General features: G+C 44.4%; 1 protein-coding gene across 1 annotated transcript in view; it reads left to right on the top strand.

The window, feature by feature from the left end:
- Nucleotides 1–15075, top strand: part of dok6 (docking protein 6) — a 45153-nt gene that overhangs the window by 25094 nt on the left and 4984 nt on the right. Inside the window, 5 exon segments of the mRNA XM_056434301.1 lie at nucleotides 114–228; nucleotides 2953–3072; nucleotides 9107–9296; nucleotides 9696–9850; nucleotides 10866–10970. Coding sequence (XP_056290276.1) covers nucleotides 114–228; nucleotides 2953–3072; nucleotides 9107–9296; nucleotides 9696–9850; nucleotides 10866–10970 — 685 coding nt within the window.

Genomic DNA, 15075 nt, shown 5'->3' on the forward strand with positions numbered 1-15075 from the left:
CATTCAGCAAAGTCAGTGCAAGATGCCAATTAAGCCTTCGCTGGCGCGGCTGCTGCTCCTGGCGGTGTTCGTTCAAAGTAATGTGCTGCTGCCACTCTCTCCCTCGTCTTTAGATCACGGAGCTCCATAACATAAAGAACATAACCCGGATGCCGCGGGAGACGAAAAAGCACGCGGTGGCGATCCTCTTCATTGATGACACATTCAAGACATTTGCCTGTGAATCGGGTAAGTGCCTGTTCTTCAAAAGAGAGAGAGAGAGAATTGGAGTTTAGCCAGGTGACGCTCATTTACCGCTATATTAAGGAGTGGGAGGATCTGTTCCGAAATCTAGTTTTTCATACCAGTTTGGGCATCGTTTGCATTGTGTAGCAACCCAATTACAGACTGTAACAAAAGAGATTGCTTCTAATACGTGTGGACAGGAAGCCAAGGAGGCGCATCATCTGCACATGGTTGGTCTATTTTTTTCGGTGCAAATAATAATAGAGCTGAGTGTAGAGGAAGCCAAGGGCGAGATAAGGCGGATGCACCTTAATGTGCCAGCGCTACACAGACGAGAATAAATGTCTCCATCTTAACTCCAGCCCCGTGGATGTGTGTGTGTAGCACACCCGGGGAAGTATTATTGAACTCAGAGCGGTGAACTCTCTTCTGCCTTTACTTTCCAATGATCGCTTCTTCTTCACTCTCTTGGCTCATTTCCATACCCCCCACACACACCTCCCCACCCCCCTCACACCACCATATGTCCCGTGTTCATAACCTATCATAGTCCTTCACTTTCTGGAAGCCCCTTACATTTATAACCCAAACTCCCCCAGTACCTGGTGTGTGGGCATACAGTGGGAGGAAATGCTCGATGTTAATGATTTTTTTAATGTGACATTGTATCCAAGTCCAGGTAAGGAATTGATATTCATTTAGGTTTTCAAATTGTTGTTTTTTGGGGCGATACGTGCTGGTAGTAAGAAAGTACAAAGGGATTGCAGCGCTGAATATCATTGGCCAGGGCCAGCTGAGTCACGTTACTTGACAGCTTAACTACATCAAATGCTAATCTGACATGCAGTCTTCCCACCACTGGGCCGAGTTTGGATCGTGAAACTGAACCTGGCAGTTGGAAAGCGAATCCCAAATTTATTTAAGAGCCGCCAAGCGAAGAAGCCAAATTATTTTGAAGTGTCAACTATTTTTTTAAAGAAAAAATAATAATTCGGTCTCAGTATATATATACTGTATATATTTATATAAATATTTATAAAGAGAGAATGTGAGCTGCAGGTTGAACCATGCATCCTCTCCTTATATTCCACAGCTGAATCAGGTCTAAAGAAATTGTGCACACAATATTATCTCCTATATTTGTCTGAAATCAGGAAAATTCTCACATTCTCTCACTTTTGTGGCGCTCCATGTTGTACCATCACATACACTTCTGCACACACAGAGATATCTCTTTACAATCTTTCCTCATGCGTGGCACACACTAGCGAGGACGCCTCTGTGTGGATCGAGTGTTTCCTTTGCCGATTTTCCACTCGGTGGCCTTAAAAGTGTGGGAGTTGAGAGGCACTCAGAGGCCATGGTCACGCTGAAGGAGAAAGGTGAATCTTGGGAAGCATAAGCAAAGAGTGCAGAGTGTGTGTGTGTGTGTGTGTGTGCGCGCGCGCGCGCATCTGTCTTTCTGCTTTTTGTTCTGTCAATGAGGTGCTTCAGACAGCAGCAGACATGTTTTCACCCTGAAAGGTTGTGAAGATCTTTCCCTTTGGACTCGACCGCTTCAAGTGAATGAAGTGTGAATACTTCCACACTCGCATTACACAAGCATGCAGCGCCTTGATTACTAGACACAGAACAGGGTTCCCACGCTTTCAAACGTGTCTCTGTACACATCACTAGCCATTGTTACATATCCCAGAATTCCACAGGGCCTGGAGTTAAGGAGTTTCAGAAAGACGACCAAGTTCAGCATTTGCCTCTTTTTATACCTCAGTAACTCTCACCAATAGCTCACACAAGACAATTGTAAACTGTGTTTTTTGATGAATTGGTATTCACAAACAACCGAATGCCAAAAGATTTGATACATGAAATCATTTGTCTCCACTAAAAAATCCGGTCCTACAATGAATGCCCTCCCCTTTCGGTGCCAGCTGTCACATGGTCTCGATATAACTCCCTCCACAGAGCTCAGTTCCTAAAACCAAGACTGCTGCTGAATAAAAAAATCACAATTCTTCTGATTTAGTCCAAAATACAGGGAACCCATAAAGGAATCCGTCCACATTGCTTAATTTGCGTTGTTGCCACGGGTTTGATGAGAAGAGTGTTCTCGTGTCTACATGTGCGTTACGACTGCCTTCTGCCAACAGCCGGACCCCTGAACAAACCCAATGGTTCAAGTATTGATGAAACAAAACAAGACATGACGCGTTAATTAATGAGCTGCTGCTGGTGAGCAGACTGGTTGCCAGGCAATCTGTTTCACCCAGTTTCCAGACGTGCTAAGCTCACTGTCTTCTGGTGCTGGCTATATATTTAACATATACATTGGTTCATCTTACTTTTCACAATCAAGCATATGTGTTTTAATATGCTCATCCTGTCTTTTTCCAGGCTTTCCTTTCCAATTAACAAGCTTCATCTTAAATTTGAAAACTGTATCAGATTGATTTCTCCCCACCTGGTTAATGTCAGCTGGGCTCATATTCTGTTCATGCCGCATTTTCTTTGGAAAGTCCTTGAGTGATTTATGTGCATGTGTAAACAACACACTGAAGGGGTGTGTGTGTGTGTGTGTGTGTGTGTGTGTGTGTGTGTGTGTGTGTGTGTGTGTGTGTGTGTGTGTGTGTGTGTGTGTGTGTGTGTGTGTGTGTGTGTGTGTGTGTGTGTGTGTGTGTGTGTGTGTGTGTGTGTGTGTGTCCCCTAACGCTGCACTGCTGTTTTCAGAGCTGGATGCAGAGGAATGGTGTAGGCTGCTGTGCGTGGAGTGCCTGGGCTGCCGTCTCAACGACATCAGCCTGGGAGAGCCAGACCTGTTAGCAGCGGGGGTGCAGCGGGAGCAGAACGGTGAGTGCCCAATTAGTCCCTGCTACCACCGGCAGCCCATTCAGGGTCAATCTCTCCCACCAGCCATTTGTGGTTGCTGTCCAGGCCAGGATGTGTTAATGCAACGGACTCCTCAGAGGGTTAGAGGAGCAGAGCAGCCACCGTCCAATTAGGTCTTGTTAATAAAAGGCAACATTTGTTTCTATCTGATCCGAAGTCCCGTGCAGCAGTCTTTAGGTCCTGATGGCATCAGCCCCAGGGTCCTAAAGACCTGCGCCACCCAGCTGTCTGGTGTCCTGCAGCGCCTCTTCAACCTCAGCCTGAGGCTGGGGGAGGTCCCGGTGCTGTGGAAGACGTCGTGCCTGGTCCCTGTCCCAAAGAAGTCAACACCATCTGGCCTCAACGACTACCGACCGGTCGCCCTCACCTCCCATGTGATGAAGGTGCTGGAGAGGCTGGTCTTGGCCCACCTCCGGCCGCAGGTGAAATCGTCGTTGGACCCTCTGCAATTTGCTTACCAGCCTCATGTGGGAGTGGACGACGCCATCATCTACCTGCTGCAACGAGCTCAGTCGCACCTGGATGGAACCGGTGTCTCTGTGAGAGTCACTTTCTTTGACTTCTCCAGTGCATTTAACACCATCCAGCCACTGCTGCTGAGTGAGAAGCTGCGGATGGCCGGTGTGGACGCGTCCACCATCTCCTGGATCACTGACTACCTCACAGGCAGACCACAGTTTGTCAGAATGGGCGTGTGCTGTCTGGAACGGTGGTCAGTGATGTTGAGCCCCACAGGAACTGTTCTGTCTCCTTCCTCTTCACCCTGTACACCAGTGACTTCCAGTACAACACGGAGTCATGCCATCTGCAGAAGTACTCTGATGATTCTGCAGTGGTCGGGTGTATTAGGGATGGACGGGAGGAGGAGTACAGGGCAGTGGTGAGTGACTTTGTAAAGTGGGCCGATGCGAACCACCTGCGGCTGAACGTGGCCAAGACCAGAGAGATGGTGGTGGACTTCAGGAGGAAGGCGACAGCTCCTACACCTCTGAGTGTCCTGGGAGTGGACGTGGACATGGTGGAGGAGTACAAGTACCTGGGCGTCTCCATCGACAGCCGACTGAACTGGAAGGCCAACATCAACGCTGTGTACAAGAAGGGGATGAGTCGACTCTTTTCCTGAGAAAGCTTCGATCCTTCAACGTGTGCAGCAAGATGCTGGAGTTATTCTACCAGTCGGTTGTCGCCAGTGTGCTGCACTTTGCCATTGTCTGCTGGGGAGCAGCATCGAGCCGGTGACACCAGCCGTCTTAACAAACTGGTTAGGAAGGCTGGCTCCATCATCGGCTGCCAGCTGGAGCACCTGGAACAGGTGGTGGAGAGGAGGACGTTGAAGAAACTTGTGTCCATATTGGACAACCCGGACCACCCTCTCCACCACCTCCTACAGGGACAGAGGAGTACTTTCTCCAGACGTCTCCTCACGCTCCGCTGCCACAAGGAGAGATACAGGAGAACATTCCTGCCGACGGCTATGAGGCTCTACAACAGTTCACCTCTTGCCAGATCACCCTAACCCTTCTTATATTTTGTGTTTTTTATTTTATTTTTATTTTTATTTTTTATTCTTGTGTTGCTGCTACTGGCTCGACAAATTTCCCCTTGGGGATTAATAAAGTATATTTCTATTCTATTCTATTCTAGTTACATTCAGGCATGAGAATCCCTCACCTTTCGGCGAAATTCGCCGTTTTGAAACCAAAATAGGTGACCTACGTGAATCGTGTAGATCCGAAGAGTTTTTGTTTTGGGGTAGGGGGGGGGGTCAATTGGCCGGCCGGCGTTTATGAGATTGGAGTGGGACGCGGAGAAACTGTGAAGTGTTGCTCTTCGCAATAAAACATCTTTGATGGGACGTGTCGCGTCTCGTCCAATCAGCGTCAAGATGTCTTCAGCGTTTGGTGGTTTTGGTTAGCTTGAATGTTAGCCGCTACTTCTGCTGCTGTCGCGCTGCACGGTGGAGCGATGCTAACAAAGTACCCGTACGTTAAGAGCGATGTGATTTAGCATATTTTTAGTCTCAATACTTCATTAAAAGAGCGATCAGAGCGCACGCGCTGCTCCGTGTCAAGCTGTTTGCACGCGCAGCGCAGCGCTCACAGCGAGGGGCGTTAAGTGGCGGAATTTTCGGCAATAAAAATAAAAAAAGATGCCAGAAGTGAAATGTTTAAGTTCAGTCTGTAAAGTTCTGTAACTCTACAGCTGCTCTTCCTGATGAACTGTATCCTCTGGTCAGAGACTAACGGCCTCATAGTGTATAATCATTGATCAATGCTATGATGGCTCCATGTAGTTTCATTAATATCTTGCTGTATTAATACTAATATTACTGCTATTTGTTAAGTGTTGAAAAAGTTGGTACAAAGTGAACCATACAGATATTTTATTTCTTACTATTATAGATAAATATACCAGTATCGTATTTATGGTATTGCATCATGATATTTATGGCAGGTATGGTATAGAAGATCGTGACAACCAGGTAGAGGCAGAACAGACTCAATGAACACACTCAAGGCTCAGCAGAGCACAATACTTGAAGACTTGTTCACGCCAACAACAAAAAAAGGAAGTTGGTTCATGAATGACCATATTATACACAATATTACTATTATTATAGTATTATAGGGCCCGATCACTGACTTGGTGTCAGAATGGAGGACCTATAGATTGTCATACAACGTCCAACATCGATGTTCGTGGAAGTCACCACCAGCACCCCCCCCCCCCCCCCCGCGCCTATCCTCCTCACCTTTTTCACCCCTGAGCCGTTTTCATGCCTGTACATTAACATGTTCGGTCGACTTCAGAAGGACGTTCGGATGTGTGTGTGTGTGTGTTACAGAAACCTGTGTGAGTTAGAGCGCAGGTCACAGGCTGTGGTCGGGGCTCTGTTCCAACCCTAATGAGAAGTGCTGTGCATCACTGGCTTCCCTCCTAATGAAGCTTGTCACAGAGATGGATGAGATTATGGCTCCTAAAGCCACGTGAAATAAATGTGCTTCCCCACATATTCCACTCACAGGAAATGGAAAAGAGAGGAGACAACAAGGCGCTGATCACAGTGGAGCTCATTGTCTGTGTAATTTGTAATCTCGCAGAGGAAATTGAAAAGGCAACAGGAAAAGAGGAGCAGTTTAAAGTTGTAAAAGGGCAAGTAATTGAAAATAATCTGTCGTCATTTCAGCCCATTTCATTTCACCGCAAGGGGAATTGTGTTCTTCAACATAACTTGGCCTCATTTCATAAAATATATAAATATGCATGTTGTCGTCTGAACTGCAACGCAACAATTCCGCTCATTTCCGTTGCAGCAGAAGTTTGGTGCCCATACGATAGATGCATCTGTGTGTTAGGGAGACAAATTGAGTCGGTCTGCTGTCTGTGTGAGTGAATGTAACAAGAGGCTTGGGCCTGCCCCCATGTTTCAATTAGTACCCCTCCCCCAACAGCAGGGGCAGATAATTAGATCAGAGTTCATTTTCACCGACCCTAAAAATACACCACACTATGACATTGCCATTTTCTATCCACTGCAGACACATATATATTTTGAATCATTAAGTGTAATTAGTGGGAACTAATTTGGATTATGGAGAGCTCGCTCCCTCTCTTCCCCTCTCTTTCTGCCTCAGAGAGTTTAGTCCATGTGAATGGGCAGATGTGTCTCCTTGATCCCAGTCGAGCCCACTGGACGGCCAGTTAGACCCACTTTAAGTGCGCTACCTTTTTTTATGGTTGCACATTGGATAAAAAACACAAAGTAAGAGTGAGGCGGGGCTACGTACAGTCATAGTTGTGTTACTATGTATAACTAAAAGATACTGATTGGATAATTACATACAAAGAAATAGCTGACTCTAAAATGGTGAGGCAAACCCCTCTTATTTGTTTCTGCATTCAACATGATTATATTATCTTATATATTTTATATATTGTATATTTTTACAATTTATTTAGAAGCCATGTGTTTCATGCTCCCTGCCTCATAAATACATTTAGAAAACCTCCGCGTCCCTCTGACATTTCAGATCTAACATAGCATTGAGTGAAGAATAACCCATCACTTCATATGAATTGATCCTTTATCAGGTTTTCTGCAACCCTTTGTAGGATTTTAAGCTACATTCCAAGTTATTCAATTTCGGTGGTTCACTTCTCTTCTGGTTGCTATTGTGGTTTCGATAAATAGCATTCGATCAATTCCACCTATAATATAGAATCTTTGAAGAAGACGAATCATCCGTGCCAAGAGGATCATGTGATTGCTCACTTGTGTGTGTGATGCATGAGTGAGTGGGCAGCAGTGGGTCAGTGGTAGAGCAGGGTCATCCTTCAATCAGAAGATCGGTGGTTCGATCCCCGGCTCCGCTACACTCAAAAAACCGATTCAAGCCCTTCTTAGAGGTGACATATTTAAATATTGTTTGATACATTTAAATAAATCAATTACAAAACGAAGATATTTATATTGAATGGGTATAACACAAAATGTATGAATACTTTCATTTATTAGACTTATTTAGGTTACACTCACAAAAACGATTCAAGCCCTTCTTCGAGGTGACACATTTAAATATTGTTTGATACATTTAAATAAATCAATTACAAAAATAGATATTTATATTTAATGGGTGTAACACAAAATGCATGAATACTTTCATTTATTAGATTTATTTAGGTTAGATGGTGTGCATATCAACTCAAAATAAATGTGTTTCATTGAGGACTACCCTTTGCGCATGCGCCAGCTGAAAATCAGTTGTTTACAAGGTGAAGACATTTTCATGGCTGTACGGTGGTGTAGTGGCTAGCACCGTCGCCTCAAAGCCAGAGGTCCGTGGGTTCAATTCCCAGTCGGGGCGTTCCTTCTTTGTGGAGTTTGCATATTTTGTTAGTTAGTTAGTTTATATTTTGAGTTGGACAAACACAAATTAATTTAATTTAATGAATATCGGTATTTTATTTGAGATGTATTTGATACAAATGAGTTGGACTAACTTAATTACATTTTATTGCACTGATGTGCTAAATTTGAGTTGGAGTTGCATATAATTATTGGATGGAAAACCTGCCAACAATTTAATTGAGTTCATCCAATGAGTCATTTCTTTGAGTGTAGTTCATGTCGATGTGTCCTCGGGCAAGACGCTTACCTCCCAGTCGCTCCCCTTGCTGTGCCTCCGCTGTATGAATGTTGTATGAAGGTTAGTTAGAATTCTGATGGGCAGGTGACACCTTGCATTGTAGCTCCTGTCATCAGTATGTGAACCGGTGTGAATGGGTTAATGATGACATATCGGACGTTTATAAAAGTGCTATTACAAGTACAGTCCATTTACCTCTGTTTGTCCACGGCTAATCTCACATTCTGTTGACCTCTTGTGGTTGTAGTGATTTACACCTTCTCAAACCCGCTTTTTTGTTGCCTGTTTTGTTCTGCCAGCTGACTCCTCCCTCTCCAGTCTTTACCTCCAATGATAACACAGGAGGGGGCACCGCCAAACCCCGGCCACTGCTCTGCATCCAGAGACGCAGTGTGGGAAAAGAGTTGGCTCCCTTTTGTTTTGGACAATGTGTTTGGCTCTCAGATAACCTACTAATATCAGTATCACGTTTACACCCCTTATTGTCAAACAAAATAGACTTGGCGCCTAAAATCATGCTTTAACTTTCGGTTAAACTGAGATGGAGCTGAGATGCGACGGCACAGACCCAGACTTCTGCAGAGATTACAATGAAAGCGTTTCGGTTGTGTGAGACGTGGAGAGTGGAAAACCGTCTGATATACATTTGGATATACCCTCAAGGATGTTTAAAAGTCTTTCCAAGCATAAAAGAATAGTTTGCTTCTTCGTCTCGTGCAAAGAGTTAGACGAGAACCGTTGCGTGTGGGATAACAATGAAGCTTCTGCCAGGAGACGGTTAGCGCAACACTGTTTGGCTGATGCACACAACCGCAGGGCTGTAATGCTCATTTGTGACTCTTTTCCAGAGCGTTTCAACGTGTACCTAATGCCCACTCCCAACCTGGACATCTACGGGGAGTGCACCATGCAGATCACCCATGAGAACATCTACCTGTGGGACATACACAACGCTCGCCTCAAACTCGTCATGTGGCCTCTCAGCTCCCTGCGCAGATACGGTCGGGACTCCACCTGGTTCACTTTTGAGTCTGGAAGGTGTGTGTGCGCAGGATAAGAGAGAGAGAGAGTGTGTGTGTGTGTGTGTGTGTGAGATTAAAATGCTAGTGGTGGGAGAAAAAAAAAAAAACTTCTGGAAATGTCATAAAAACTTAAACAGAGCAACTTTGAAGATTGAAACATCCCAGGATATCAGCATTTGCCGCATAGCCCCTTAGGCACTGTAGTGACAGGTGCCTCTGTGAATGTGTGTCTTTGTGTCCTGGATCTACTCATGTGTGCGTGTGTGTGTGTTTGACTACAGTGGGGTATTATATCAATGCCCCTCTCTGTAAGTGCACACTCAACCATGCATTTTTGTAAATCAGCAATCCAAGAGTGAGCACGATCAAAGCGTGTGCACTTCTCTCTGTCTCTGTGTGTGTGTTCCTGGCGCAGGATGTGTGACACAGGAGAGGGTTTGTTCACGTTCCAGACGCGGGAGGGGGAGATGATCTACCAGCGGGTCCACTCGGCCACGCTGGCCATTGCCCAGCAGCATGAGAGGATGATGGAGGAGATGGAGAAGAGTTCCCAGGTACCTTTTTAAATGCGTTTGTTTATCTGATTCACCCTCAGCAGCTCACAATGAGGCCATTATATATGAATTTGTTCTAATACGTCCAACTTTGCAAACGGCTAATAATGCGTCCAAGTGTCAGCATGCATTTGTTCCAGGAATAATGATTGAGTGCATGCAGAGTGTGAGTCACGTCCATGTGCTGGAGGATACACCCTGTTGCACATTGTACTCAACGAAGCATTTGTACCAAGCCTGCATCTGTAAACATAAACAATGTTTTTGTTTTAAAAGACCTCCTGTAATATTTCAATGGTTTCTTCTCTGTGTTTGAATTCGGCTGATCAAAGTACGGTAGCATGTCATTGAGGCTGTTCACGGGATTATTTTTAGAAACCAGTGAACACCGAGGCAATAAATCATGACAGAATGTGTTCACACACACACACACACACACACACATTTTTCTCAAGGTATTGCGGCCCGGTTTCTCCCCAAGGAGCTGCCATGGACCAGAAGCCCTCTGATACCCCACAGTCTTGGCCTCCGCTCCCTCCTTCCATCACAACACCCGTCCATCCCTTCCTTCCTCCCTCCTCCCTCCCTCTTTCCTCCCTCCCTCCTTCCTTCCGTCCCCCTCCTCCTCTCCACTATCATCTGTATTCTATATTTATGTAGGCCTGCCTAGTGTTTGATGAGCCTTGACCATATGGCCATGCTTTTGGACCCCACCATTTGGGAACATTTCCAAATGCAGCATTCACCCTCGGCTCTATGAATCACATGGATAGCAGCTCAAAGCTGACCACTCGGTTGCAGAATGGGTGAAACTTGAGAAAATGCAGATTTACTCAGTTTACTCCTGGTGTTTCTGTAAAATATTGATTTTTCACAGTCCCAAGTCCCATCTCGGCTGCCGAACAGCCATTCAAGAGTGGAAACCTGCCATTCAACAAGCAACAGTCCGTATTATGAGCCCTATGTGCCCGGAGCAGTCCCCCCTGTGGCGAGTGACTGACATTACTTTGTACGCTTTCTGTCTCTTTCAGATCCACCCAGAGAGATGCTAACCAAGTCCATCTCCCTGCCACGCAGCGCCTACTGGCAACACATCACGCGTCAAAACAGCATGGGAGATCTCTACAGTTACCAAGGTGCAGGTGACGTTACGAATGTTCTGAATAGCCGTGTTGCCAAGTCTTCACCTGCTTGTGTTGATGTGAGGAGCACTTTGGATGAGGTGGAGAAACAAGACGCATGAATATTGTTCAGGTACTAGAACTGGTGACATGCACAGATCAGTTTTGAACTATACAACAATATAGATAATAATATGGTTACCTCTGAATACCAAATTAAATGTGTTTAGCTTTTTAAGTCTAGATTTATCGCATAATGGAAACTTTATATTCTCAGCTTCACTCATAAAAATGTAATAATCTTAATTCAAGTATGAGGGACAAAATAATGGTATTGTTATTGAAAGTAAAGGATTTCATGTCTGTATCAATGTGTGTGTGTGTGTGTGTGTGTGTGTGACTGTGTGTGTGTGTGTGTGTGTGTGTGTGAGTGAGGGGAAAAACAGATAAATGTCACCCGTAATCCATTGATGTTGCAGCAGGTGCTCTACAGCACTGTATGTTCTCTGTGAGCACTTAATATACACATGGAAGGGTGTGTTAGTGTGTGTGTGTGTGTGTTCGCATAAAGATGCAGACCAGAGGCAGAAAGGTGATTAGTGAGCTGATGAGATTACTCTCCGTCCATGGTATTAGTTGATTAGTAGTCTTATTTGAGGATTATGGGCCTTTTGGCTTTCACTGAAAGAGCGAAACAGAAAGCCACGCAAAGATGAAAGTCACTCCGTCGTCATCATTTTCTTTTGAAAACCTAAGGCTGGATTTATTTTTTTCACTATCATTTAATTGTGGCCCGATAAGCTTTAAAGCAAAATACGTCTTCGATTCCAAACATCAACATATTTTTTATTCATTTACACTAAGCAGAGAGGATTCCACCTCGGGGTCGTTGTTTATAGGCCCGGTCGGCGCTGACGCTCTTTTTTTTCTTCTTCAAACTCTTCCTTTCCAAACTCTGGTGAGCAGAGGAGCTTCTCTCTCATCCATCACCCTGGCATCTCCTCCGGTGCTCCCACGCTTTCTCTGCATTGTCTGTCCGAGTCCGAGCCACCCTCCACCTTCTCCTGCTCATACACATGCAGCGTTATCTCCCCCCTCCTTTCCCATGGATACATTGAATGCACCAATGTGTTTGAGGACGCAGCGAAAGGTCTCCTCAGACAAGGGGGGCGACGAGGTGATTCTGGGGAGCGGCAGGAGTTTAACTCCTGTTGTGACTCGGGGTGTTTGGACTGTGAAAGGCATGTGGGGGGAAGCTGGCACACGTCGGGTGTTGGTGCTGCTTCGAACATGGCTGCGAGCCAGTCTCAGATGGGGAGAGACGTAGAGAGTAATTGCATTGATTCTTCAATGGCAGAAGGTCTGGACCTCCCCGGAGCTCTTTGGTTCTGTGGGTGTTCTCAATGTGCTGCTCGTTGCACTCTTAGCTGAACCTCATATGTGGTAACGGCAACAAAAACACTCTGCGTCTTTAGTCGAGATCTAACTGGTTAATAATACATTATTTGTATTGTTTTGTGACTATAAGCAGCATCAAGATTTTTCCAGTAATATTTTTTAAGATTGCCACAATTTGCCACAGACATCACACCACTTTAAAAAAAATAAGAAATCAAAACACGCAGACATCACACAGTCTGTGGCAGTATTGATTCCTCCGATTTTCATCTGATCGAGAAGAACAATTTCTCAACCACATAATACAGAGAAATACATATACTCAGAGAAAAAAAGGAATCTTGAAAGTGCCGTTAGAATAATAAAGAAATGCCTCCTTAATAAAAATGAAAACATTCCTCTTTGATAATAAGGAGGTGTACAAATAGTGTAAAAATAAACCAGATAAGCCCTGCAGGCACAAGGTTATCGCGAGGCAACCACAAACTATCAGCAAATAGCAATAATGTCGGCCCTGATGCAGTAACCTGAAGAACATTTTTTCTTTAATAACCTCTGTTAAAGACGAACATATCTGGCTGGTAAATGAGGTTTGCATTCAGTGGAGGATGGATCAGAATGCCTTGAGGAAAAGGTGTTGTCACGCCCTGATTAGCCAAGAGGGGAAATGTCCAAACTGCTCTCTAGTCTTAATTAGCAGCCGGTCCTCACACCCTGCACAGCAGCTCATCTAAATATACCTCAAATTAACGCACCCAATATCAAGGAAAGAGCAGGGGGTTTGACACCAGAACACTTTAACAAGGATTCTGGAGAAAATTCTTGAAGAAAAGGTTCACTGGAGCAAGATGGAAGCTGAGAAATTCAATACGCTTACATTAAACTGAAGCAAAAAAAGCACCAACAAAATTAAAGCTGCAGCCTCACAGCAAGGTGCCAACCAGTGAAGGGCATTTCCTTAGCTACCCAGGTGAGAATGGCTAGAGCAAGCAACTAAAATCACACACAATATATTTTTTAAACATTTCTTTATTTAACATTTGTTTTTCCTGGATAGTCCCGAGAGACAAGACCGAGACGGCAGCATGAGAGTAACAGACAAAAGCACAAATAACAGACTTCCACATAAAAGAACATGGAGCTAGTGAAAAAAATCTAATTGTATCACCCAATTAATGAGCACACAATAGATAATAAAACACAATTTACTGCAGAGCTCCTGTAACTTTCTTCCTCCATCTTACCAGGGCCCAGCCGCCCTGCCAGGAGGACTTAATGAGACCGACCTGTTAGCACGATACCGGATCGAGCTGCTGAGCGGCTCATCTACTCCGACATCCAGGCAGCCACAAGAAAAACATCACAGACCCAAACAAGAGGGTGAACTCAACTTTATTAAATAAACTGAGATGTTTGACTTATTGATTATCAAGCAGACACAATAAGACTGTTTATGGGGCTTAGTGACCGGCACAGATTCCACACAGAATACACTGAACTGATATGTTTGTATCGATAGTAACTTTGCTTCCCACCTACATATTTAGCATATATTTATAGTTGCAAATCTCTTGAAGGAAATGCAACTTGAATAAACACCTCAGATGAACATAACATCTTTTATATACGTATTGAGTGTATGCTTCAACAGGAATCCAGATGATGTATACACTAATCTATTTTTCTCTAATTATAACGATACAAGCAATAATTATTTGGTTTCAAGTAGATGTAAGAAATCATGAATTTAGACCATGATGGCTGGCTGCCTTCGCTCCTTGGATGTATCACTGGGTGTGTGATGAATATCCAATCAGCACAGTCAATTTGCTGAGTCATGCTCGGGTTGCTTTCAAATACCCTGCAGGTCTGGGGGAATAATTATGTGACACATTTCTTTGCCTTGATTAACAGGGGACCTGGCAGCAAGGAACAGTACTGTAACTATATTTTGATATATTTCACATCAGCTTTTCATTTGTCTGGAGAAGTTTCAAAAACACATCCCAGAAGCCTTGTTTGTCATAATTGGAAGTCATAATTGTCAAGTGTGTTTTGTTTAAAAGAAACGGAGGATAACACTAAGCCTTTCTCATGTTGCTCTATGAAACTAAATCACCCGATAGTATTAACCTTTTTCAGTGAAACCAAAGGTAGAAGTTTTAATTTCCAGGAACTATATTCAATTTCAATTCAATTCAGTTTATTTTGTATAGCCCATAATCACAAAATACAAATGCCTCAGTGGGCTTTACAGTCTGGACACAAACAACATCCCTGTTCCAGGACCTCACATCGGATCAAGAAAAAATTGAAAAAAACCTTTCACAGGGGAAAAAAGGGAAGAAACCTTCAGGAGAGCAACAGGAGGATCCCTCTCCAGGATGGACCGGTGCAATAGATGTCATGTGTACAGAAGGACGCATTACAGATGTATACTTTCTACTGCTGTACAATGTATACGTTCTACTGCGTTCCACCTCTACTCTCCTAAAGTCCCTCTTTTGCATGTCAGGGATGCTGCTTCACTCTCTGAGTTTGCTGCATAGATATAGGTGCACTTTAAAGTTTTTGAGGCGCAACTCGGAAGTGGTTCAATTACCAATGTTGGAATGGAACTGGAACAAGAATGCCCGGGCGCTTCACTGCAGCCGACTGCTCCTTAATAACTACTGATGGGTCAAATGCAGAGAAGAATTTCCCCGTGGGGATAAATAAAAGT

This window comes from Pseudoliparis swirei, chromosome 16 (genome assembly GCF_029220125.1).
Source record: "Pseudoliparis swirei isolate HS2019 ecotype Mariana Trench chromosome 16, NWPU_hadal_v1, whole genome shotgun sequence".
Classification (NCBI taxonomy): Eukaryota; Metazoa; Chordata; class Actinopteri; order Perciformes; family Liparidae; genus Pseudoliparis; species Pseudoliparis swirei.